General features: G+C 42.0%; 1 protein-coding gene across 3 annotated transcripts in view; it reads left to right on the top strand.

The window, feature by feature from the left end:
• The window catches only part of PKHD1 (PKHD1 ciliary IPT domain containing fibrocystin/polyductin), a 233383-nt gene that overhangs the window by 85585 nt on the left and 120970 nt on the right, over positions 1 to 26828 (top strand). For all 3 annotated transcript variants that reach the window (XM_085057091.1, XM_085057090.1, XM_085057092.1), the window contains exons 38-43: positions 1861 to 2073; positions 15438 to 15645; positions 16807 to 16952; positions 18747 to 18941; positions 19727 to 19852; positions 22458 to 22591. In XM_085057091.1, the coding sequence (XP_084913217.1) occupies positions 1861 to 2073; positions 15438 to 15645; positions 16807 to 16952; positions 18747 to 18941; positions 19727 to 19852; positions 22458 to 22591 (1022 nt within the window). The remainder of the gene's footprint in view (positions 1 to 1860; positions 2074 to 15437; positions 15646 to 16806; positions 16953 to 18746; positions 18942 to 19726; positions 19853 to 22457; positions 22592 to 26828) is intronic.

Below are 26828 nucleotides of genomic sequence, written 5' to 3'. Positions count from 1 at the left end.
GAAGATGTCTTTTTTTATGTTAGGAGTGAAATAAATCGCAGTGATTTACAGTTCCATTTATAGATTGTGGTGATAAAATTATTAACACTGCTGCTATAAGGCAAAAGTATTTAATAAATATTTCTGTTCTCAGTATTTGAAGGAACAGGATGGCAAATTATATTTCAAGAGGAAGATGGACCAGCAGTTCATTTATTGCCAAATAATGTTAATAGAATTAAAACATTAAATATTTTTTCAAGAATACACCTTAAATCAACAGGTTCAGTCTCATTCAAGAGCTTTAAAACTGCTGCTGGAGTCAGATATCTTGTGTTGTTTTACATGAAACAAGCTGAAATTTGTACTGATTCATTACAATCTATGCAGTAAACCCACTATATAAAGACTCAACACTAATACATTTGTATACAGAAAAGTATGTGTAGGGAAAGAGATAATTTATACATGGGGGAGTTGGTGTTTCTGAGAGGAAACCTGTGCTTCCCAGTGGTTCTAAGCAAAAAAATGTGAGATTTATCTCTTTCTTTGATTAAGCACATTCTGTAAAAAATTATGTGGAAAGCAATGAAATCTGTAAAGAAAATATTTAATGAGTAGTCTCTCTTCAAATACTGGCTTTGTTATAAGCCTAAGAAATGAGGACTAAGTTATACGACTTTGCCATAAGCTTAAGGAATTAATGAAACAAAGAAAGCCCATTCATGCAAGAATAAAAAAGGAAATCAGGTTGAGTACAATGTGAGAAATGGCAATCAATCAGGGTCTCAGTATCCTCACAGGGAAGAAATTGTGAGGGAGGAGATCCAACTGTGTGGTAGGTAGAGAGATCACCATTAAAAACTTCTTCCACCAGTAGCAAGCTGCCCACTGGGGTGAGCTGACAAAATTATCAGCTATTTCACACATAGGGAGTGTGGTACATCCTTTGTCAGAGGTGTGAAGCTTCCAGACTTTGGGAATTTCCCTACTAGCTCCTGGGAAACATGGCTTGACCTGGCAAGGCATATCCCATGTGCAGTGGGACAAAATGAAGGAGAGTCCACTCTGTTCACATCCTTTGTAAAGGAAGTGACAGTGTCCTTCAGAGGAAAGATGAAAGGAGATAATGGAATAAAGCATCCTGATGTGACAGACTGGGATTTCCAGCTCACACGAGGCAAAAACAAGGAAGACATTTGACAGAACTGAAGAGTTTGAGTCCAAAAAAAAAAAAAAGGGGGGATGGAAATGGCTTTTCATGCACTATGCATTTAACCCACAGAATTCATTGCTTCAAGAAGTTCTTGAGACCAAATATCACAAAGATTCCAAGGACCACTTCTTTAATACCAGCAAATCTTATCCAGTTATACTAATAGTCGGTAGGAGGAAAATGTTGGCAAGAAGATGAAACCTTATGCTTTGAGGCAAAGCTAACCTCTAATTAGGGATTAAAATGAGGTTTTTATGGGATGGGGAGATCAACTCACAGCCAGCCAAGAGGGAGATATGTCTTAAGCTGTGTTTGAAAGCATCTGGTTTTGAACAGCAGCTGGAAGAGTTTGCAGGATTAAATCAACCACTGAGCTAAACAAGTTGCCAGTTCTTATGTTCCAAAACCATTTTCCACTCCCCTCTTCCAGTTGCAAGTAGTTTTTAATCTAAAAAGTAACATAATACAAATTAAGTAGGAATATCCCTTTTCGACATTAAGTGACTGAGTCAGTTAAAATTGGGATTTTCCAAACACAGCTTCCTTCAACTGTGGTTGGAGAGCCTGCCCAGGCTGACCAGCCTTGCTCAAGTCTAGAAATGCAGACTGTTGTCAAATAACTGACTGGAATCCATTATTGTATTTTGTTCTCCTCTTGTCTTCAGGTGGCAAACTCTTGTTCACTGGGCCAGGACCTGTAGAACTGCATGCTCATTACATCCTGGTGTCTGATGGAGGAGAGCTCCAGGTGGGATCCCCTGAGGCTCCTTTCCATCACAGAGCACACATTTATCTCTATGGAAGCCTCCATTCTCCACCGTTATTTCCATATGGGGTCAAGTTCCTGGCAGTGAGAAATGGGACCCTTTCCATTCATGGTGAGTACTTTTCTCTTCTTGTCAAAAGCAGAGGACAAATAAATAACGGAAAACGAAACAAAGAAAATAAGCAAAAAAGGTTTTTGGAAGAAAAATATATGGACAAAACTTTGGCCATGATTCTCATAGAATTATGGAGTGGTTTGGGTTGGAAGAAACCTTAAAGCCAATCCCATTCCACTCCCTGCCATGGACAAGGACACCTTCCACTATCCCAGGTTGCTCTAAGCCTTGATCTGCCTGGCCTGGAACACTTCCAGGGATCCAGGGGCAGCCACAGCTTCTCTGGACAACCTGTGCCAGGACCTCACCACCCTCACAGAGAGCAATCCCTCCCCAGTATCCCATCTCTCCCTGCCCTCTGGCAGTTGGAAGCCATTCCCTGTGTCCTGTCCCTCCATCCCTTGTCCCAAGTCCCTCTCCAGCTCTCCTGGAGCCCCTTTAGCCAATGGCAGGAGCTCTGAGGTCTCCCTGGATCCTTCTCTTCTCCAGCTGAACACCCCCAGCTCTCCCAGCCTGGCTCCAGAGCAGAGGGGCTCTACCCTTGGAGCATCTCTGTGGCCTCCTCTGGACTTGCTCCAGCAGCTTTACATACTTATATGGTGGCATGGAAGAATTCAGATATGGAGCTTTTTTTGGAGACTATGAAATAAAGGTATAAAATGGACATTTCTTGTTGCAGGAGTTTGGGCATGGAATTCAAGTCCAAACTCAGCATGAATCAAAACATTGGTGCAAAACACAGTTTTCAAGTTCTTAACTACTGGGCTATTTTTAAAGGCTCTGAGTGTCATAGAGATGGGGAAGAAAAAGAAAAAGAAAAGCCATCTGAATGTCTCATCTCCCTTCCTTCCATTCATGTGTGTCAACCTTCCTGTTGGTGGGTATTCACACCCTCCAGCAGGGCTTGAACTTCCACCCTGTGCCCTTCAGGCAGAAATGTTGCTGTCTGAGCACCGAGATGTGTGGCTTTTGGTCAAAAATGATGTCAGGCACTGAGGGTACCATCTGAGCACAGGCAGGGAGTGAGTTGTGACTCTGTGCCATCATCCTGCCAGCTCACAGGAGCCCAGCAAGGTCAGGAGAGGTCAGGTTTGGAGAGGAGCTGGTGAACAGATGCTTTTCTGAATCAGGAGAGGTGAGCAGAGGCTGGGGAAGGAGCTCCTGGCAGGGCTAAGGGAGTTGAGCTGCACCTCAGCACCACCTCAGGTGCCCTTCATCGAGACACAGCAAAGCTCAATTATTTACTCCCTGTAAAAGGCTTCAATAAGTTCAGTGAAGTGGCTTTGCAGAACATTTCTACCCCATTTCCTGGAGGATCTCTGTGAAGAAGGGCTATTAGAGCATCTTGGCTGAATCGACTCTCCGTTACTGGCCATTGAGCTTCACAGCTATCCCAGCCCTGAGCTCAGTAATTCCCCTTAGATTAAAGCTTGCCTTCCAGAAAGACTTGGTCTTTGAGGATGTCAAGGGGGACAGAAACCAGCTTTTTCCTTAGAGGCTTTTTCCAGGGGATTAATTTGTTTAATCATCCATTTTTATTTTTTTCCCTTTTTAAAGAAAAGTATTGAAATGTCTGATTTGAATTTGCCTGATATCAGCTTTTCCTGCTTCACTTTCTGTGTCTTCTGCTACTTCAAAGTGTCCTTCTATTCTCGTTTTGACCCCTGTAAGCCAGGATTTTGTCCTTAGATTGTCAGCACTTTACAGCACGAACCCTCATGCTTTTTGTTTTCTAGCAATGAAGGAAAAGCCAGTAGCAACTCTGGGTATCTGTGCCTCCTGTGCTGCTTCTCCTACCCACTCCAAGCCTGTGTCATCTCTGGCTTGGTGACTCTATCACCCACAAAACTGAAGACAAACAGGGCAAAGTGCATTTTGTATTCTTACCTTGGTGATGTGATGGAGGGGGGTAGACTCAGACATCCACATCAGTACCTCGGAGTATTTTCTCACCGATATTTCATCTGTTTTACTCAGTGCAATAATTTCCAGGGAGTCTTTATTCCCTGGGAAAACAAGAAGATGAGATCTGCAATTCAGGTATTACCTGAAAGGACATATGTGGAATCAAAAGTGGCTTCACCCTTAGTGGAAACATCTCTTGGTTTCAATTTTTTAAATAGATTATTGCATTGTTGAAAGGCTTGTGTGGGAAGCAACATGAAAGACCATCTGGTCCATCCCCATTCCATGGGCAGGAACATTTTCCATTATCCCAGGTTGCTCAGGGTCCCATCCAACCTGGCCTGGAACACTTCCAGGGATCCAGGGGCAGCCACAGCTTCTCTGGACAGCCTGTGCCAGAGCCTCACCACCCTCACAGGGAAGAATTTCTCCCCAATATCCCATCTAACCCTGCTCTCTCTCTGTTTGAAACCATTCCCCCTGGCCCTATCCCTCCACCCCTTGTCCCAAGTTCCTCTCCAGCTCTCCTGGAGCCCCTTTAGGCACTGGCAGGAGCTCTGAGGTCTCTCTGGAGCTTTCTCTTCTCCAGGCTGAACAACACCAACTCTTATTCTACTATTATTCAAAACCAATTCTTATTCAAGAATTCATATCAATTTCTTGTTCAACAGACCCAGAGTAGGTATGAAGTCACTTTTAAGCTCTTCACAACATGCAGCCCCAGTGCATGGCTGCAATTACTGTTCATTCAAACCATGTAATCTGCAATTTAGCATTGAAGCAGTGGAAGCCTGCTAGAAAACATGACAGAGAGCAGTAGGGTCTTTTACTGGGCTCGTATTGCTTACATGGAAAAAATAATCTGCTGTTCTGTCTTCAATTTAGCATCAGTGTGGTCTGTGGTATAGAACAAATTGTTGAGCATGACAGCCCTTTTCATATATATATATATATATATATATATGAAAGAGGCTGACATGCTCAGCAATATACATTTGTGAGATACATTTATATACACGAATATATATGTTATCTCAGATCAAAATCATTAAATAAGCAGATTTCCAAATTCTTGGCTGTCTTGGCAAAGACAGGGCTGAGTGCATTTTAATTCCTTTTCTCTCAGACTGGGAATGTTGGGGGATGCTCTGCAGCTCTGGTTGGGTTCAGATTGTTTAGTAAGCGCTGTCAGCTCCTTACTTTGATATGTTAATATGACTAAGGGTTTCCCACAATTCCCTCATGAGTGGCAGTCCTTTGCTCTGGTAGTTGTAGCAGACTGGGAAATTTCACTGCTGCCTTTGGCTTTAGCCAACTCCCCTGCCAGTCAGAGTGTGCCACCCATAAACTGCCTGTCAATCACCTGTCACTTTGAGAGGGGGTTTCAGTCAGCCAGGGCAACTCGACTTTTTGACAATGTAATTATGGCCCTTGCATCTGCAGAAGGGGCCTGAGCAGGGCTGAGAGAGTTTTATTGATTGTTCAGAAGGGAAATTTATCACTGTCTCCAGCTCCATTCGTGTTCTGTTCCCTGAGAAACTCTCCTGACAAGCTTCGGGACAGAAGTTTAGCGTGGTGGCCTTGGCTGTTCTTGTGCTTTTGTCCTTCCCAGGGACACTGGGGACACCAATGGATGGTGAGGGGGGACAGGAATTGGGTGCAAAGCAGAGTGAGTGGAGATGCTGCATCACAACTGAGGACACTCAACCTGTCCTTGTGACAGCCTGAACTTGTGGTCCTAACACTCTTATCATGGAATCACAGCGTGGTTTGGGTTGGAAGGGACCATGAAGATCATCTCATTCCACCCCCTGCCATGGGTTGGGAGACCTTTGGCTAGGCCAGGTTGCTCTAAGGCCTGTCCAGCCTGGCCTTGGACACTTCCAGGGATCCAGGGGCAGCCACAGCTTCTCTGGGCAACCTGTGCCAGAGCCTCACCACCCTCACAGGGAATAATTTCTTCCCAATATCCTACCTAAACTCACCCTCCTTCAGGTTAAAACCATTTACTCTTGTCCCATCACTCCAGGCTGTTGTCCAAAGTTCCTCTCCAGCTTTCCTGGAGCCCCTTTAGACACTGGAAGGGGCTCTAAGTTCTCCCTGGATCCTTCTCCCCAGTTCTCCCAGCCTGGCTCCAGAGCAGAGGTATTGCCACACATGGAAAAAATGTAAAGGCCTTTCCCATTCAGTTCCATTTTCAGCAGTCCTGTGTAGCTGATCTCATTATTCCATTGTGTCCCCTCAAAGCAGACTGTGCCTGTTCCCAAAAGAAGACCAACATTTTTTTTAGGCATTTATCTAAAACTTTGTCTGTGCCGACACTGTGGTGATGCAGGATATGAGTTCTGAGAAACCTGTTCTAGGGGAAAGTGTCCCTCCCATGGCAAGGGATTGGAACTGGATGATTTTTAAGGTTCCTTCCAAGCCAAAACCTCCTGTGATTCTGTGATTCTATGAGCCTGCTCCCTGAATTTTGACTAATAATATTTATCCCTCCAATTTGATTGAAGATGTTACACTTCAATTTAAAAACATGCTGCATTCACATTGTCCAGATTGTAAAAGGTGTGTGATAAAGAAAAAACAATGTCCTGAGCGTTTTGTTTTAACAACTTACTTATTTATAATTAGGAGAATTTAAACAGGGGTGTCAGCAGTCATTTCAGTGCTCTAAAGCCATGGCTAGTCCTGCTGCAAAGAATCTCTCTGCACCTGCAATGGAGAAAATTATATCATAGAGGTAAATCTGCATGACTTCTACTCCAGATTTCTCTGCAACCAAAGCAATCTGATACTTTTTCAGGGTTAGCTCAGGGAAAAAAAAAGTATTTTTTATCAGTTGAACCAATTATTAATTTTAATTGCTTTTAATCAATAATAAAACACAAAATATTTGTGAGCTGTGCACTGTGCTCTGCAGAGCCTGTGCATTCCTCCAGAGATCAAACATTTAATCAAATGCCTCTTGCTTTGCCTCCATTAAGCAGTGTTATGTATCTGTGCTGAGTTTGAGATTAAGAGATCATAGACAACATGAGAGAATTTGTTCTGCTTTACTCACATATTAAAAAGAAAAGCTTCCCAGGGGAAAAAAAATAGGGGAAAAAAATCTGTAGCAGGGGGATTCAAGATAGGGTGCAGAGATCTGTTAGAGAAAAGATGTTTTTTCTCTAAAATGCTCTTCTATTCAATAAATATTATTTTTCACTACCTGAACTTCCTGATTTGCACATCTCTGCTACACCTGGGGTTGCTTCTGTAGGCTGGTGTTTTCCTTAGGTGCCAGTTATTCTGCATGGGGTTTGCAGGAGGCTTTTTGCCTCCTGTGACAGTGTTTTTCCTTTCCAAGACCTTGACTTTAACATGATGCATTAAAGCAGATGGCTCTGGAACAGAAGGCTGAGCTGCCTTGAATCCCCTCGTGTTCACCAGGGGTAAGAAACTGCACTTAGGCACTTCCCATGGAGTAACTAATGTACAATGACTGGTGCCTTCACTTTCTTATTCACAAATATAAGATGACCATTAGATTTTAAAGACCTAGCAGATGGGGGAAAAAAAAAAGGCTTGGGTTCAGGGCAAGCTGCTGTGTCTTTCACAGTTTGCCCTTCTTTCTGACAGAAATGCATCTATTATTTTTGATTCAAGCTTAAATTAGTTGATTTGTGTGTTGGTGCTGACCTTAATGAGGATAATATGATGCTAAGGGGACAAAGAGATGGACACTAATACATATATACATATACATATACTATAATATAATAATATAAGTAATAAAGATAGTAATACAGTATAACATAATACATACGATATTCTGGAACAGAATAGAACAGAATATATAAATAGACCATAGCTAATATATTACCTTGTAATTCTTGACAGGGTGCAGGTCTGTGGGTTGCTACCAATGTGGAGGCATTTTATATATATTAAATAATTGCCTCCATCAAACTTTTGAATATAACATCAAAATACTTCTTCCAATTTTGGTCCCAGCAAAACCCAGGCTACTGGCTGGAGGAAGAGAACGCCCAGTAACAATATCAGGGTTAATTTCCACCTCAGGCAGGAGAAAGGCTCCAAAGTTTGGGGCTTCCCAGGGGGGTGGTCGAGGTGTTCAAAAAACAACTGGACATGGCACTCAGTGCTCCTGTTTAGTTGACAAGGTAGGGATCAGTCACAGGTTGGACTCAACTTTGGAGGTCTATTCCAAGCCAAATGATTCTGTGATTCTGTAAAGTTTGCCTAACAGAGAGGCCTGGAGCCAGCCTTGGCTTTCCATAGAGCTGCAGGCTGAGTCAGGCAGGGATGCTCCCTTTGGGCTCACCCTAATTTTTCCTGTTGTTGAATTATTTTCCATCACATTTTGGAGATGTAGGAAGCTGATTGGGAAGCCTGGAAATGGTTGTGCTGCCCCACATTCCCACTCCTGCAGGGAGATCCTCCCTGTCTCATTTCACAGCAGCACGGGAGATGAACTGGCAATCACACAAAGTGTCACCAGCTGTCTGCAGCTCCCTTCAGGATCCACTGTCCTTGGTTGCCTCAGCTGGAGCTCTTTGCTCCTGAGGTCTGGCTAAAGACCTCTTCCTGCCTGGTAACTTTGGTTGTGAGCTCGTTCTAGGTGTGGAGCATGGATTTTGGTTTATGCAATGGCATTGCAGGAATATCTTCCCCCTTGCTTTCAGGACTGACATGACTTAACAATGTGACTTTTAAATTCTGATTAAAAAGAATGTTTGCAAGTTTGTATGCTTATGGGACAGCACACAGGGAAGGTACCTTGTCTGCAATGTAAATTGTCAGTAAAGGGCAGTGGTGAGAGTTTCTATAGATCTGTTGAATCACAAAGCCCTTCTCATCCTTAGAGAGATCGTAGAATGTTCTGTGTTGGAAGAGTCCTTAAACTCATCTTGTTCCACCCCCTGCCATGGCAGGGACACCTTCCACTAGACCATATTGCTCCAAACCCTGTCCAACCTCACCTTGAACACTTAGGAAAAGGACATGATAATCCTTGCTTTCCCCAGGGTGCTGTTGAAAAATATTTAGGTGGAAATGCTTTAAGCGAAAACTGTAGTTTCACAAATAGGAGATACTCAGCAGCACTAGGTCACTTTCAAGGATATTTCCCAGTGGAGGAGATAAAAGTTATTTAGTTTGTCCTCTTGCCTGGATGATGTCAGATTTTTTTATTTTTGCTCACTGAGAGAAGATTTAAGATCAGGTTGGATCTCTGAGCAACCTGGTCTAGTTGAAGATGTTCCTGCTCCTCCAACAGAATGAGGGGACCTAGACTAGATGACCTTTAAAGGTTCCCTCCAACCCCAACTATTCTCTGACTGATTCTAACCTACAATTTAAGCCCATCTAAAATACCAGTGTGGTCCTCTGCAGCTTGTTGTCAAAGAGCTGATAAACCCTTGGGTGTCCTAAGGGTTAACGAGCAGTTATAAATGAGAAAGGACCTTCCATTTTACCTCGGGGCTGGGATGAAAAGCTCCATGCACTGGCTGTGGCAGGAAAGCTCTCTGCATCTCCCCTGGAGCTGCCCACACACAGCAGTGAGTCCTGCAGGACTGCACGGGGGTGGAAATGAAGCTCCCAATTCCAGGCAGAGACATCCCTGTCTTTCTAAGTTGTGTAGCAGGAAAAAAGACAACCCAACAAACTCGTTGCAAAATAAAATAAAAATGTGTAAATGCTTAGGGAATAAACCTAGGATTGGAATTAACAGAGAGCAAAAATAAGATTGAAGTGTTCAGGTCCAGAGGGTTGACAGCTCACAGCTCAAGCAAATGTTTTTTAACACTTTTGAAAATATAGGAAAGCAGCTTTCATTCTTTTTTCATGATTCTCTACCCTTTATGGGCAGTGCCTGTACTGGTCACTGCTAGAGCTGAGGTAGCTGTGACATTTAAAAAAAATTATCAAATCCAGGTTCATAAAATATGTTTTCCTAGTCCTTAAGTAAGGATCTGTCACTTGAAGATCCATTTGGCCACAGAGAACTGTAGCAACACATCTGTGTGCTATCCTGACTATGAGAATTTCTAGAAAAAATTTTCTATTCCTTTTAGCTTAAGGAATTTTATCCATTATTATTTTTATGGTTTGTTTTATTAACTGAAGCAACAGCAGCAAAAAATCTTTGTCCTGCATCAAAAAATATATTTTTAAAACCTCATCTCTTTCCTGAAGCAGCAGTTTCCAATGGCTGTATTGCCACTTATCACTTTGACATTTGAAGATTTTAGGAATGGCCAAGCTGAGTTAGATTAGGAAGTGCAACTTGGTTGGGAAGAGGGAATAATAAGGAATTATGACAATGGAGAGGAAATTAGATTCCTTAGGTAGCCTGACACCTGAAATGCTGCAGGAAAGTGTGTGGTATTTTATTACCAGAGACAATCATAGAGTCACAGAATGGTTTGGGCTGGAAGAGATGGTAAAAGTCTTCTAGTTTCAACTGCCTACCATAGTTGGGAGTATATATATATTTTTTTTAATAATAGTTATGATCCTTTGAATTATGTTATTAACTTCTCTTGCAAAGTTTTTTTTTTTTTTTCTTTTTCCTTTTTTTTGGTGAGGGTAGGAAAATGGCTTGTCTCTTTTCACTTTGTTCCTGGGAATTGAAAGCTCCTTTTCCTATTTACACTAAAGATTTACAGTATAGCTGCAGCAGATTGACAGATTATCTGCAGTGCAATTTGTACATTCCCAGTAAGTAGATTTTGTGTCTGAGCCCTGCAGTTCTCGTAAATTCCTTTTGTGGAATAAAGGGATCTCATTACCTCAACTTTAAAGCACCAATAAACAGTCAAAAGGTGTAAAAGAGCTTTATAGTTTGTCAACACCACAAACAACTGTGTGTTTATAACTGAGTTAATTAATTTGTGCTTAATAGGAGCAAAGATGAAATGCAGCAGGGTCTGGGGTGTCAGAGAGGAAGGGTTCAAAGCCTGCTGCCCCATGATAAAAAAGGAAGTTTTTAAAAAACTTTTAAAGAACTTTTGGGAGAAAGACCAACAGACCCATGGCAGGCTTAGTACTGGAACCAGTCCTCTTAAAACCCATTCAAAGATTCCAGTTTGTACCAATATTCCTGTGTGTAAACCCAATTCTCCAGCTCTGCCTGACTCTGGATGTGGCTTGCTTAGGAGGTTCCCAGGGTGTCTAAAATTATGTAACAACTTGTACTCCAAAAAGTCTCATTTTTAGGTCAGGCACACCTGTTTTCCATGAAAGCAACTTTTCTTCTTGTCACGTAAGTTCTTAACCCCGTAGATTTAAGGCGGAATTCATGTAACTAAACAGAAATATGTAAAGGCAGAAGTTCCTTTCAACAGGAATAGAAGTGTACAAGCTGTGACTGTTGACAACTGAAAACAAACTGGAATTTAATGGATTACTCTCTGTTAGAAGGAAAATTGTTGGCTGGAAAGTGATACCCTGGAGGGTGGAGGATTGGTAATAAAAGGTAATCAAGATATCAGTGCTTGATGGTGTCCTGGCAGAGAGCTGGAGGTGACTCAGGGAGCTGTGACCTCCTCTTTTGTTTTTTATCTCTCCTTGGACCAGGACAAATTATCTGCTTTTGGGTTTATCTCTTTAAACTGATTCAGTTTTCCTTTTCACTGAGATGGCACAAGGCATTCCTGTAGCTGCAGGACTCCTGCCCCTGGAGCTGATACCTGAGGAGTGAGGAATGACTGAAAATTCCAGCAAGAGCCCAAGTGTTGATTTTCAGATGTGTTGGACTGTTCCTACCTGGAACAAGAGGATTGATTTTTGAGAAACTGGGCTGGCTCAGTGGAAACTCCCTTCCCAGCTTTATCCCAGATTCTTGTGTTACCCCAAACAAGCCATTTAACCCTTTTTCATCTCCTCCACACCTTCCCTTGTGTACAATGAGATTAATATTTTTATCCTTGGAGGCCTCAGCCATGTTTCCATGGAATGAAGAACCCAACTGAATACTTTGGTAGGACTTGTCTGTATCCAGAAGAGAGATTCCCATTAGGTCTGACCTTAGCTATCCATCTGCATGTGTGGAGTGCCTAACCTAGAAACATGGAATGATTTGGATTGGAAGGGACCATAAAGATCTTCAAGTTCCAACCTCTCCAGCATGGTGGACCTTATTTTAAATAAAAAAATAAATTATCAATTATGCACCTCCTTTTGTGATTAGTGTCAATCCAAGTTTCTCTTCTAGTGGAAGTTGGAATACATTTTAAGGCAGTGGGCAAGAGGTGATTTTTAAAAAAATGTGCAGAGAATGGGTAAAAGATCCCTTCAGTATTTCATAGGTGATCTGACAAATAGAGATTTCAAAGGTGTTTTGTCTGAAGCAGAATTTCCCACTGTGATGAGCAGTGGGATGTGGAGTGGCCTGTCCCAGCTGAGATCAGTAACACTCCTTTTTGGCCTCTCCCTCTCTCCCTTTCTGCTCTGGAGTGCTGAAGGTTGTCAGAGAAGCTGGGCTTGTGCTCATGGAGGGAATCAGTGATGAGGTGAGCACAGAACTGTGCATCCTTCAGCTCTGAGGAAATTTGTACCCTAAAAACAGCCACAGATGAGGGCAGCTGGAGCTTCCAAGGCTCCTTGGCCACTCAGGTGCTTTTTGGAGTCACTTTGGGGCAATCCCCTGGTCTGAATGAGGAGACACCTCTCCTGTGCCTGCAGCGAGACAGAGAAACTCCTCTAGGTGATTCAGATTCTGCAGGCTCCCCAGGAGCCCATTTTCCCCATTGATTACAGGATTTGTCTCCTAATTTGTTTGCAGCAGCCTCTCCTTGCTCTGTAGTAATTCCTTTCAAACCCCGTTATTTCAGTATTTCCAACTGTAGCAGCATTGGCTTTCAAAGCTGGGTGAACAGAGATGAATATCAAACACCCAGTTCAAGTTTTCAGCACCTCTTGAGTCACCCAGTGTACAGAGGAAATGACACTCATGTATTTTGTAATCAAAGGACTGTAAATAATAGCCTAATTTGTTCAAACCTACGGCGCTCAGTACAATTCACGCTTTGCTTAGTGTAGACAGACTTTTCTGTGACCCTGGAGGCAAGTCTGCCCTGACAAACTTGCTGAGTTTCCTGAGTTTTGATGTGACTGTGAGATATTTCTGTAAATGTCAAATTCACATCTCTTGTTGAACTACTTAGAGTCACAGAATGATTTGAGTTAAAAGGGACCTTAAATCTCATTTCATTCCAACACCTGCCACAGGCAGGGACACCTTCCACTATCCCAGGCTGCTCCAAGCCCTGTCCAACCTGGCCTTGGACACTTCCAGGGATCCAGGGGCAGCCACAGCTTCTCTGGGCAACCTGTGCCAGAGCCTCACCACCCTCTGAGTTGAGAATTTCCTCCAAATATCTAATCTAAATCTCTCCTCTCATCACTTAAGGCCTTTTCTACTTCTATCAGTAGCTATTGGTATCCTATCACTACTTAGTACTGGGTGAAACCAGCTAGGTAAGTGATATATCATCCCACATAGATTTATGAAATGTTTTGTGTTAAGGGCCATAAGAAATTAAATTTATACTGTTTTTCCTCAAGAGTGGCATTGTACACATCAGAATTGCCTCATTGTCGATAATTTCACCTGGTTGGTCCATACAAGACTTCAACTTCACATCATGTTTCTAACAGGAAGCACAACCATGGTCCTGGTGCCAAGATGTTCTTGATCTTAAGATTTGTGATTAATTTATTTTGAATTAATTTTCAAGTTCCTTGCATTTCTAGGCTGCTCCATATTTAAGGATGTTCTGTTAAGTCATTTAGTAAAGTATTCAATTCTTTCTTTGCCTGAAACAGTGTTTTGAGTCTAAAGGCTCTGTCCTGTACCTTTAACATGAAGTCACTTCTGCTTTAGATCTCAAGATGTGGTTTTTTTCCCAACCCGTTCATAGTTAATTATTAAAAATTAGTTCAATAATTAAGGAGTTACACAGATTCATCTATTTTTCAGCTCTTTGGAGTATTTCTGCTAGCAGTACATTTTGGGCAAAGAAATAATTTAAATACACCACATTTGTTGGTCTTTTAAGCATTTTTCCTCTCAAACAGGTAATTTATTTACCTGTTGCACAGCCCAGATCTAGGCACTGAACTTCCTGGGCATCAGTTTCTGCCTGTTCCTCCTGTGCCATTGCTGGTCCCTGGAGCAGAGCCTGGTCACTGCTCTGAGCCCTCCCTGCAGATGGGAAAAGACAGGGATGAGGTCTCCTCTCAGTTGTCACCTCTTGAGGCTGAACAGCCCCAGCTCCCTCAGCCTTTCCTCACCAGAGAGATGTCCCAGGACCTTCATCAACTTTGTCACCCTCTCTGGACTCACTCCAGGAGCTCCATGTCCTTCGTGTTCTGAGGAGCCCAGAGCTGGACACAGCACTCCAGATGTGCCTCACCAGGGCTGAACTGAAGGGCAGGAGATCCCTTTGACGCCTTCCAAAACAGTTTGTGATTTAAACTGAAACACCTTGAAGTGAAGGATGCCTGGGAGATTTTCTTAGCTGGACGTTGAGAAATTTTAAGTTTCATTTAAGAAAATGTAATAGGCCAGAAATATCTCAGCTAGGTTTAGATGCCCATCATTGACACAGAGAGCAGGTGCTCCCATATACTTCAAGATAAAAGAGTATAAAGATTGGATTCCTCCTTCTCTGATTCTGTTGTGAATTTATTGTCTTGGAGGTGCTACTCCTTATTTCCATCTTCATTATGGAAATAGTTGGGACACCAGAATATAATTAATAAGGACACTGGAGTATAAGGAACAAGAAAGTAAACAAGATATGGACGTAGAAGTTTGCTTAAAATAATTTGAAAATGATTTATTGGATGCAACCTCTACCCTCAGTGATTTCTGCTGTTATTACTTTCCTGCAGTACAACCAGGGAGGACAGTAACTTGCTGTGGGCTAAAGGTAAATTATGATCTATTGCAAGGGAGGGAAGGAAAAGTATTCTAAAAGTGGGTGTGTGAGGAACATGCTCTCCCCTGATGGTGTTTTGTGCATTGGATCTCACTGGACCAATCTGTTCCAAAGCCTGCTGGGGAGAAGGAAATGTCAAAAGTTAAAGCAAACTTCATTAAGTGAAGAAAGGAGGGTTATAGGGTAAGATTTTTCATTGCTGGGGCTTGTTATACACAGATTTTATAGAGTCATTGAATTATTGAATGGTTTTTGTTAGAAGGAACGTTAAAGACCATCTTGTTCCAGCCTCCTGCCATGGGCAGGGACACCTTCCACTGGACCAGGCTGCTGAGAGCCCCATCCAACCTGGCCTTGAACCAGGAGAATGCTGCTCCTGTTGGGTTTTTGCTTTCTTTTTGTTGGTTTTTTTTTTTTTTTTGGGGGGTGTTTTTTGTTAATTTATTTTATTTTTCTTTAAAGTTGATTGACTTTTTTAAACTTTTTTTTACTTATTCTTTGCAGGCTGGATGCCCAAAGTAGTTTTCACACACTTGGAATCATCAGCTAATGCTAGTGACACACGATTAGTGCTCCAGGAACCTGTGGATTGGCAACCTGGTGATGAAATCCTGGTGGGAAGTTCAGGCCTTGGAGATGCACAGCAGCAGGAAGAAGTGGCTGTTATCCAGTCTGTGAACAACACAGAGCTGCACCTCAGATCACCACTCAGGTATCCTTCCAAGAGCCAAGGGGATTGTTATTGCAGAGAGCTAAACAAGGAGAAAATTTGATCAAAGTCAGGATTTGCTGTTCCCTGTGGTATATAATAACTATATAAATCCCTTTAACAAAGGTGGATAGTGATATTTCAGTTCCTCACTCCCCCTAAAGGTAGTGGACATTCAATCCTGAATGTTTAAATTCTGTGTTTAAATTCTGTATCAAGCCCTTGAACTCAGAAAACCTTTGAAGCAGAAAACACTGAAGGCCAGTAAAGTCCAGTGGTGTCAGTATAGGAATGACAAAGAAATTTCCTGCATAGTTGATTTCTTGAGAAAATGCATTTCTTTTTCACAAGAAATGCCTGACTTCTGTTAAAAAAAATTACACTCTTCTTGACTGATTTTCCTAAGCAATTCACTCAAAGTGAATTTTTTCACTATGGAAATCTGCTTCCATATTTCTACTGAGTGTGAATTTCACTGCCTTATTGTCTCTTCATCTTCTGTGCATGGAGATCTTGGACAAACTGCAAACTGTACTTCTCATCATCTCCAGGGTTGAAACGTTATCTATTTAGAGACAACCCAACTCCAGTGCCCAAGAAGATTAATGATACTATTTTCAGGAATAACTGGGGCTTGAGGAAATAATCCTGATAGTTTTCACCCAATTATGTTTTGGGAAGAGAATTCGAAGACTGAAATATTTTGTTGTAAATATCATAGAATCATAGAACATCCTAAGTTGGAAGGAACCCAGAAGGATTGTCAAATCCAGCTCTTGGCCCTTCACAGGGCAATCCCAAAATCTCCATCATGTGCCTGAAAATGTTGTCCAAATGCTATTTGAGCTTTGGCAGCCCTGGGGCAATGATCACTTCCCTGGGGGTCCTGTTCCAGTGCCCAACCACCCTCTGGGTGAAAACTCTTTTCCTAATAATATAATTTAACGTTATAAACATAATCTAAGGAAGGTTTGAGCATTTGCAAGACAAAAAAATGAAAATAAACACCAGACATGGCACTGGATGTGCCATTGTTCACAGTGAGAAAAGGACTGAAACCAGCTCTGAATTTGGGAGGTTGTGGTCATAAACATAAATAACAATAAATCATAATTCTTTCCATCTGCAGATGCTTTTGGGCCTTTGTGTTTTGTCTTTCCTTAGGTACCCCCACAGGGCTGGAGAGGGATGGGGGAATGGCCAAGGTCTGCCTTCCAGTGCTGTGGTGGCACTGCTCAGCAGAAGGGTTGTTGTTCAAGGAAATGTCACACTGGAGAGGATGTCCCACCTCAGGCACTGTGTAAATTCAGGTGAGGAGGTCTTTTCTCACAGAAATGTACTGAGGGGGAAAACTGCTCCATTGAAATTCCATTGTGGCAGCATCACTGTGTGTTAGAACTCTGTCTTCCCAGGATAACTTTGAGACATTCCAATGCCAGGAAAGAGAGTTTGTCTTTCCAAACACTGTTTGACATTGAAGTGTGAAGTCTTGGGAGTTGAACTGCACTTCATTGTAATATCTCAGATGTATTATTTTCACATTGTTGTTTCAAGCCATCTTGGGAAAGACCCTTTAGTTTTGCCTGAGCCTAAGGGTGTAGAAAAGAAAGTATCTTCTGAAAACATGTTTCAGTGTACATAATATATTAAATTTTTAATTGTGTTTACTATTTAGTCACTTTAAGAAGAAGGAAAAACAAAACAGCCCAATGCTGTTTGTACTCTTTAGCGTAAAATATTGAGATGTTGTTTAGTGTTTAGGGATGCCAAGAAAAAAATAACAGGTGATGCATGAAGTATCACTGGTGAGAAAATGTTAAATATATCAGTTCTCCTTTAGTTTTACCTGCATGAAATGCCATGGAGTTTGACAGGTGACTTACTGATTTACACCATCTATTGAGGAAGCAGAATCAGACACAGCGATTATAATGTGAGGAGAGTTAGGTTATCTGGCAACCCAGGTGTAAGGTTTCCTTTAAAAAAAAAATGCCTTGGGCTTTCAGACTGTGACACAAGACTTCATTTGATATCCAGCAGCCAACTGCTTATATAACTCATGGATTTATGGTCCATTTTGTGTGGAACTCATAAATATAGGCTCTGAAATGCATGAACCATTTGAGGTTTTCATCTGAGTTAAAGGAAAGGAGGATTTCTCAGAGGAGTCACCAGAAGAGGAGTGAGCAGTGTTTTTTTTTGTGGTTAATTTACCTTCTTTAAAAGAAAAATTACCATAACTGGGCATCAGCAGGCAGTGCTGGAATTTGAGCTCCCCTCTGCACTTCCACTGAACAAACCCAAGCAACACATTCATAGTCTGAATCTCCTCATACCAAAATATCTCACACCAATGGGAGAGTGTCTTTCAGGAATTTTACCCAGCCCTATGATCTGCTTTTCTTGTCATATCATGGAATCCCAGAATGGTTTGGGTTGGAAGGGACCCTAAAGATAATCTCATTCAACCCCCTTGCCATGGGCAGGGACACCTTCCACTATCCCAGGTTGCTCCAAGCCCTGTCCAGCCTGGCCTTGGACACTTCCAGGGATCCAGGGGCAGCCACAGCTTCTCTGGGCAGCCTGTGCCAGGGCCTCCCCACCCTCACAGGGAAGAATTTCTCCCTAATCTCTGTTCTGTCTTGAAATTGTTGGTAGTAGCAGTTCCCCATCCATCTTCAGGGAGAGTCAGGAAATGGGAGTTTTAAAAAAACCCTAAATGTCTCATTTCAGTTTAGTTCTATACATCTGTGGCCGATCTCCTTATCAAGAACCTTACACAAGGTACACCAGTGTCAAATCCATCTTCCTCATGCATAGGACTATCTAAAATTAAATGCAAGGAACTTTCCAAGACATAAAACTACAACTTCCTGCTTGTTTTGATATATTTCCCTCTAAAATGACCACACCTTTAGGGAAAAAACCATGAAAGTATTTAGAGGGAGCATCAGAAATGTTTGCCTGCGCTATCTTTGGGCCCATGTTTCAGATCCCTGCTGGAGGTGGACTCTCACAGGGTCAGGGTGGTGGCTCTCACTCTGCACATCCCATTGGCCCCATGGACAAGTGCCACTCACAGCTGCCTCTGGGTTGTGTCCTAGGTCACTCTGGGTGTTTGTACAAGAGAAGTGAGAGGCAGTTGGGCTCTCGGGACCTGGGAGCCATCGTGGTGGTGGAGGCTTTCCAGGGAGAGGCGAGTCAGCTCCAGCTGGAGGGAGTTCAGTTCCGCCACGTGGGCCAAAAATTCCAGCATCACTGCAGTGCCCTGACTGTGACTGGCAACACCTGGATGGCAGGTGAGCTGCTGCACCAGAGGTATCCACCTTCTTCTGCCCAAAGCTGGGGCAGATGCCCACAAAACCTGCTTGGCTCTTGGGCCAGTTGACAAATTGGATTGTTAAATGAGAGAAAAACCCCCTCACCTTTAGTCTAAGCCCAAGTGATGGGGTGGTTTCAGCTGCTTCAGTTCCTTTGTATCTCTGCTTCTTCCTAAAATAATGTTTTGTTTTTATGCTGCACTGCTCTTTTGATGTAGAAGAGAATAACTCTGTAATTTAGTGCACTAATACGCCACAAGGAAGCCCCAAAGTGGCTCAGGGCTGGCTGGTTGTTGGGACCCAAATTTAATTTTATTGCCAAGAAGTTAAGGAACATATTAAGTTCTTTTGACTTTGTCACTGTTAAGTGCCAAATTCATCTCTGTGGGAGTGGCAGTGAGGGCTCTGAAGACTGGTGGTGATAGGAGCAAGCTAGGTGGGCTCAAAAAATATTTCAAGGGTGCTGGATGGGACTTTCCCCTCCAGCTAAGCTACACTTATACCTCTCACAGAATCACAGAATGGTTTGGTTTGTAAGGGACCTTAAAGATCAGCTAATTCCAACCCCTGCCATGGACAGGAACACCTATTTCCTGTGCCATCTTCACCACTGAGTGAGGATCAGGGCTTCCTGGTGGCAGAAGGCAGCACTGGCCAGGATCTGGATGGTGGGAATGTCACCATGCCTGGCTAGAGAAGGAGTAGAAGATCCCTGCCCTCAATCTGCAGAGCGATTTTTGCTCTCAGCACTCATTTCTTTCCAGACTCTTACATCCGTGGCTGTTGTGTTCTGGACTCCTTTGGCCAAGGTCTCCATCTGACTGGGATCTCCAACCTCACTGTGGACAGCAATGTTTTCTACAACATTTCAGGCCATGGGCTTCTTCTGGGTAAGTGAAGCAGGAAATTATCTACTCTACATACAACAGCAACCTGTGCTGATTCCCATTTGTGTGAAAACGCCTTTGGAGGAAAGAATGACAGATTTTTAACTGCACTCTGAGAACTTTAATCACATCCTCTGCATTTTCTGGTGTCAGTGAATTTGGAATAAAGCTCCCACAGTTCCACACACAGCTCCTAGCAGCTATTTCCATTTGACCAGCTCTCTTTCATCATGTCAGTCTTCACTTGATTTGGATCCCTTATTTTTCAGTGAAAAAAAAGTAGATTTTTTTTTAGAGGATTGATTCGTCTGTCTTTGGGAAAGTGCCATTATGCAATATTTAAGATCCCAGCTCAGTGAAGCATTTAAGAGCATATTACCTTTAACTTCAGTCATTTGATGTCGAAGATAATGGAATGAAAGCATATGCTAAAAGTTAACCAGAGGATTTAGCACTTAAATAAATTGGAGCTTGGAGCAACAAAAATGTTAAACAACAAAATATTTCTCCTAACTAACCATCAGGAGACTGACTTGCAGCATCTTCTGCTGGGATCTCATGTTGCCTGAATACCTAAAGATATAGTTTGATTTTTGTTTTCCATAAGAGATGGGATAAAAATGACCCATTATGAGATAAACAGAGGGAAAAGAAAAAGCCTTCAGTCCTGATCCTGCAGCTCCCCACACACAGCAGGTCCCTGTGGAGGGTGCTGTGCATAAACATAATGAAGAGTGATATATCATGATTGAAACAGGGGAGATTATAAACCCAGTGTGATTATACACATCTTGCAGATGAAGAGAGCTGGCTTGGAGAGGTGCAAGGACTCTCCCAAGGTGATGTACAGAGCCCTTGAAACCTTGGGGAAGCAGAGCAGGACCTCCAAGCTGCTGGCATCCCTTGGCTCACTCATGCTGGGACCTGTGTCTGAGTTAAAGGACTCTGGACTGAGCTGAAGTTTCAGCCTGAGTACACCTCATCCCCAAGATGCCTTTAATGGCTTCACTGTCAGCAGCTCCAGAGGGTCTGATGCATGAATTTATATATAATTTTGTTGCCTGTGAAGGAATATTTATTATAGCTGGCTCTTTGCAGGTCTGGAATTGGATTTTCTCAGTGACTTCACCTAAAATCCTTATTTTCAGAGGGTTTGCAAGACAAGCACAAAACCTCAGTTTGGGCTTAAAATTATTGACATACCAGCTCTGAGCTTGGAAGCCAAAACCTAAAAAATGTGTATGGCTGTTAAAAGGACTTCTTTAAGATCCTCTTCATGCTCTGTTAGTGGCATTGTTACTAGTATATACAGCCTGGAAAGGAAATATTTCCTAAATGTATCTTGTTCCAAAAAATTGAGAAAGGCTATAAAGACTGAGGAAGGCTAAAAGTATTTACTGTTATCCCCAAAACCAAAGGGCACAGGTTGTCCTGTGAAGTGGCTTATGTTTGGAGTAGTAATGATTTGGGAAGGGATCTGTATCATGAATGTAACTTGGGCAGGTGTATTTGAAGGTAATAACTTCTGTTGGATAAGCAAAACTAAATGGATGTGATTTGGTCCTGATGGAGGCCAGAAAGAATGTCTTGTATGTAGATCCTACACAAAATTCCACTTTGAATTCTGCTTCCAAAAGTGCAGCATTGATGGTGATAGAATCATGGAGTCATTGAGGTTGGAAAACACCTTCAAGGCCTTTAGGTTCAACCACTGAACTGGCCCTGCCAAGCCCACCACTGAACCATGTCCCCAAGTGCCACATCTCCATGGCTGAGAACATTTTCAGGGATGGTGACTCCACCTGGGAAGTCTTTTCCAATGCCTGACTGACCTTTAGGTGAAGAAATCTTTCCTAATATCCAACCTAAACCTTCCCTGGAGCAATTTGAGGTCATTTCTTCTCGTCCTGTTGATGTGTCTTTATTCAGACTTGGCTTGCATGGGACTGTCCACTTCTTGCTGTTGGGCAGCCCATGTCTTTAAGATGTAACTTAAAAAGGTATTTCTTTTGTTTTCTTCTTCCTACTTTTATATTGTTGCTAGATCTAGGGCACCCCACAGGTCTGAGTTGTCTGTTCAATTGGTTAATTGATTTTTCCCCTTTCTTTTCTCCTACTCCATTGCTTAGGGGGACAACTCCCCACTTTTGTGTGCAGAGTTGCATTGGTGTTTTTCAGTCTGTTTAGAAATTTTCTTACCTGTAAGTAGGGCAATAAATGGAGATGGGAGATAAAGAAGTCTTTGAATTCCAGTACTGCCAGGAGCATGCCTGTGTGTGCATAGGGGAGCCATTTTCCTGCTCTGAACCCCTCTGAATCTCTTTTCCCAACTGTAAATCTACTTTACAATAAATATTTTATTTATTTTCACCATAAACTTGCAGTGCAGAACATATGACTTTTGGTGTATATAGTACATATGACAGCTGGTTCAGGGAAATAGATGTGAACACCTGGACTTGTGTATATTGAAATGAGAATCATGATAATCGAAGGTTTCCAGCTATGTGTACATTTACATTTTATTTTCCTTTTTTCTTCCTCTTTATTTTTTTTCTTTTTTATCCTTCTTTTTTTTTTCTTTTCTTCATAATTTTTTCTTTTAAAGGTGAGCGACTCGAAGAGGAGAACAGAGTCAGTAACAACATAGTGATTGGCCTTTCTGGAACTGATGGTTTATCCAACATTGAGACATTGTCACCAGCAGGGATCTACATCAGAGCTCCTGCCAACCACATCAGGGTGAGAAGTTCTGGTATAAAACATAACATTTCCTTCCTAATCAAAGATATCAGAAAGACACAGAGCTTCATTTGTCTGGGAGATCACATACACAATATGTATTTCTTGGCTGAGCTGTCAGAACCTGTGCTTGTGATGGGATATTGAAACAAGTGCATATTACAAAATAAATTATGTTCCTGGGTAAATTTATTACTGAAAATTTTGTTGTGTTTTAGTGGAATGGAATATTACAGTGAGATCATTCATCCTGAGGTACTTTGAAAGGTTGTTTTATTTTATAATACCCACAGATTCAGAAAATTTGGAAAAAGTTTAGTCTCACCTTCTCTAGAATTTCTGTCATTATTAAAAAATCCCTCAATTTTAATGGACTGGTGACAAACACACTAAAATCCATCAATATCAAATGCACCTCTGTCTGGATTTAAAATTACATTGTACATACAGTCCAAGATTTGGATTCCAGGGTGAGAAGGTAAAGGTGTTCCCTGTGCTATGAAAATGACATTGATTTTGAAAGAAATGAAGTTTCTCTATTCTAAATGGTAATAAACCACCATTTTTTTTAAGAGCTAACAGCTTAAGAACCTCACATCAAAAAGCTGCTCTCAGTAGAAATACTTTTATTCACTAATTCTCTGATGCTTTCTCTTAGTTCATCCTCTGGTTTGGTCTTACATTTCAGAATAAAGAATCACTTTTATGTGTTTCGTGGAAAAATATGATTTTCATCAACTTCAAACCACTTTTCCTTCCCAGTTATTTTAAGGAATTTCATTGAATCTGACCTTTCTTACCACACTTTCAGTAGTGAAAAATGCATATTTTCATTTAAAAAAATAATCCCAACCTGTTCAATTGTTAACCCCCAGTAACCAAACCAATTACTGTTTGTGAAGACCTAGTTGCCTCGGGGTCTTCTGCTCCAGGAGGAAAGATTTGCACCTAAATTTGAAGGTGAAAAAGAGACCAACACATTTCCTATGTTATTGTGAAGACAGTAGTGTGAGGAAGGAGCAGAGAACTTTTCTACAGTTCCCTTGAGGGCGTATTTATCATTTTTAAGGCCATCAAATATGGTTTAAAAATACAACAGCTAGGCAGGATCATGAGAATTTCAGCTCCACTAAACACAGAGTTTTGTGCTGTCGTGCACTGACTTACCCTGGAGCCTTTCACTCCATCGCCAGTGGCTCAGCTTTTGAAAAGGTTTGCTGCAATTTACCTCCACAGGTTCCTGGGAACTGGCTGTGCTGGTTTTCAGCACTTTTATTTATCCCTCTCTGTTCACAGATCTTTACAGATACAAAGCTGCATTTATGGCTGTGTACCCCAATATCTGGGGGTCCATTCTGCCCTCCAGAGATGTGCTGCTCCAGGCAGGGTAGCAGGTGGTCCTTAAAGGGTTGCTGTTAACCCTCATTGTCCTGAGGAGTGGAATATTTGAGGTGTTGTAGCAGCAAAAGGAAAACACGAAGAAGTTGCTCAGGTTAAAATTGTTATTAATTGCACTTACTGTGCAACAGGGCCAAGCAGTGCTTAGGAAGACAGCAAAGTCCAAGGATTTTGAGAGAAAAAGTCACACTTCTCCCAAGCAAAACAACTATGGACTTTTTCTTAGCGCAATAATTATCACTAAATTCAAGGGCTGCTGGTCCAGCACCAGCATTAAGATGTTGTAGAGTCTTAGCACCTTTTATCTCACCAAATTACTCAAGCTTTTAAGGTATTTATAATCTTAATTTAATAGGGAAATTTGAAGAATATAATGGGAAAGGCTCATCTTCCACCTGCCTGATTTCCAGGCCAGGACACAGAATAAATGTTCCCCATTTAGGTTTTAATTTTAGGTGTTTGTCAGTCTTTGTTTACTAGTTTTATGGGTTTTTTGCTTATTTTCAAATTTCTCACTTTCAATTACTGGTTTTAAACTAATTGGCTGCAACCTTTAAGGCAGGGACTGCAGCTAAGACAGCCAGAGAGCTCTAGGTCCACACTGTGTAACATCTTCTGTGCAGGATGGGGTAAGCCTTTCCACAGTGAGACCTACAGTAATATTTTCATAACTATTCAATTTACTTTGGAGCCTAAATTTGCATTGGTGGCTGAAGAGCTTAAATTTCCTTGAAATTCAGTGGCATCCTAAATGGTATAGAAACTGGGACAGAGCAGTCACTCAAACCTGAGCCTACAAAGACTTTTGGAGACCCAATTCCCACTGGTTTCCATTTGGCTTAAGCTGTTGAGTGCACTGGTGACTCAGGCTGTTGGATGAAATTTTATACTTGCACAGTATGAGTGCAAACTGATTATTACAAGGTTAGTAAAATTTTTTTTAAGCACGGTGTGTAAACCCAGGTTATCACCTTTTAGAGTCACAGACAATCTCATTAGCAGGCTGGTTTCTTGACTTTTAAATGCTGTTAGCACAAGGAACTGAAGATGCTCCTCTGTGATATTGGCTCTTTTCTCACTGAAACATCTGCCCTATATCCTCGGTTTTCTTTTTTTGTGCAGGAAAAATAATTTAAAAAGTAAGTTTTTAACTTCTTCTCTTGGCTCTCTCGGCTCTCTCGGGCCTAGTGAGTTTTGGACTTTTTGTTGTTCCAATCCATAAACATTCAATGCCCTGAAATCCCAGAGCCAGCATGCAGTGCTCATGCATAGCAACATATGGACTGGGTTTAAGAAATCCAGCAAGAACCTCCCTTTCCTTTCTTGCCGTGGTGTTGAGGACTGGCAAACAGCTCAGATGAATGAAAGGGGAGGAGCTCAGCCGGTGTCCCTATGTCACAGGAGTGACTGATTGCCATACTGCTGGTAAATGCATTTATTTCCCATCCAGCCATTCTCCACGGCACCAAAGAGGTGAGGCTGCATCTGTTTGGCACTGACTGTTTTCCCACTGTTTTATCCCTGCTGAGATCTTTTCCAAACCCTTTCCTGCAGAGCGAGCCCACATTGAAGCAGGAACATTGTAGGTACTACTCACACCCTGCCCAGCTCTGGAACTGTGGCAGTGATGCTGTGAACACTGTCCAGAGCTTTAATGTCATCTTTAAGGTCAACAGTTTGAGTCCCAGCTATCTAAAAGAAATTAATGAAATATTTACACCAGCGGAGTTGTGCGGTTAAGAGACACTTAAACCGTCAGCCACTTGATTTTAGTGACTTGCAGTGCATACCTCCAGGTATTTGGCATGCTCAGGGAGGTAATTTCTCTCTGGAATTTTGGCTGCATGGACATTCGTAATATACTGACTTCCACAAAGAATTGATTTCCACACAAAATTCCCTGCTTGCCTAAAACCCCTGCCCTCCAGCCATGAGCTGGCTGAATAAATATGAAGGTTTTTTTTTTCCTTATGAATCATCTGTAGAATGCACGATTGGAGTCGCAAGTAAAATATCCTGGAAATGATGTGACTGGACTGCAGAAGTGTTTTGTTAAAGGAAAAGGGTCTGTGGCTGCACTTTCAGAAAAAGCAGCAGTTTTACCAGGGGATAGAGAAAGAAGAGCTTTGGGTCTCAGTGCTTTGTTCCTTGACAGATGTCAGAGATCAGGACTGCAGGGAGCACACTTGGATGGGTCAGAAGAAAGTAATTGGAATATGGAGGGTTTCACCTCGAGGTCACCAGGCTCAGCTTTGATTTGGACCATCAGGGACCAAAAAGTCATTAGTATTTTAACTCTGTCCGGTGACCTATGAATGGGAGTGGTGGTGTCAGACCTGATCTTAGAGAACAAGCCCTCCTTAGAGCTGCAGAAAAGGTCATCTTAGACCCCCTTAGAGAGCCAGATACCTCCAGAGAGCAATTAATTTTGTCTAAGGATAGACCAAAAGCATTGCCTTCTGGACATGCCTATGCCTGAATTTTTTTTCCTAGAAAGGGAGACTAAATTTAGTGGCCCAGACTTCAAATTTTCATACACCCAAGGCAGGTGAGAAGGACCATGCACAGGTGCACACATGAAAACATGGCTCTATGGACACCATCCAAACCCAAGTAGGTTTGGCTGCTCTCCAAATTAAGCTGGCAAGAGCAGTTTTTTTGTCCTAGAGTAGAAAAGTTTAGAACACACTGAATACAACTCATAAAACCCACTTACTGCAGATTCTGTAAGTACCAAACTCCTAATTTTACAAGCTGTCTGACCTTATATCCACCTATTTTTACCTCTTGCAACACAAAGAATGTAACTCAAATGTAAAATGTAGAATTTCTCATAATT

Source organism: Lichenostomus cassidix, chromosome 3, assembly GCF_008360975.1.
Source record: "Lichenostomus cassidix isolate B80296 chromosome 3, HeHo_3.0, whole genome shotgun sequence".
NCBI classification, from domain to species: domain Eukaryota; kingdom Metazoa; phylum Chordata; class Aves; order Passeriformes; family Meliphagidae; genus Lichenostomus; species Lichenostomus cassidix.
Note: the sequence above shows the minus strand (reverse complement) of the source record. Positions and strands in the feature narration are given on the sequence as shown.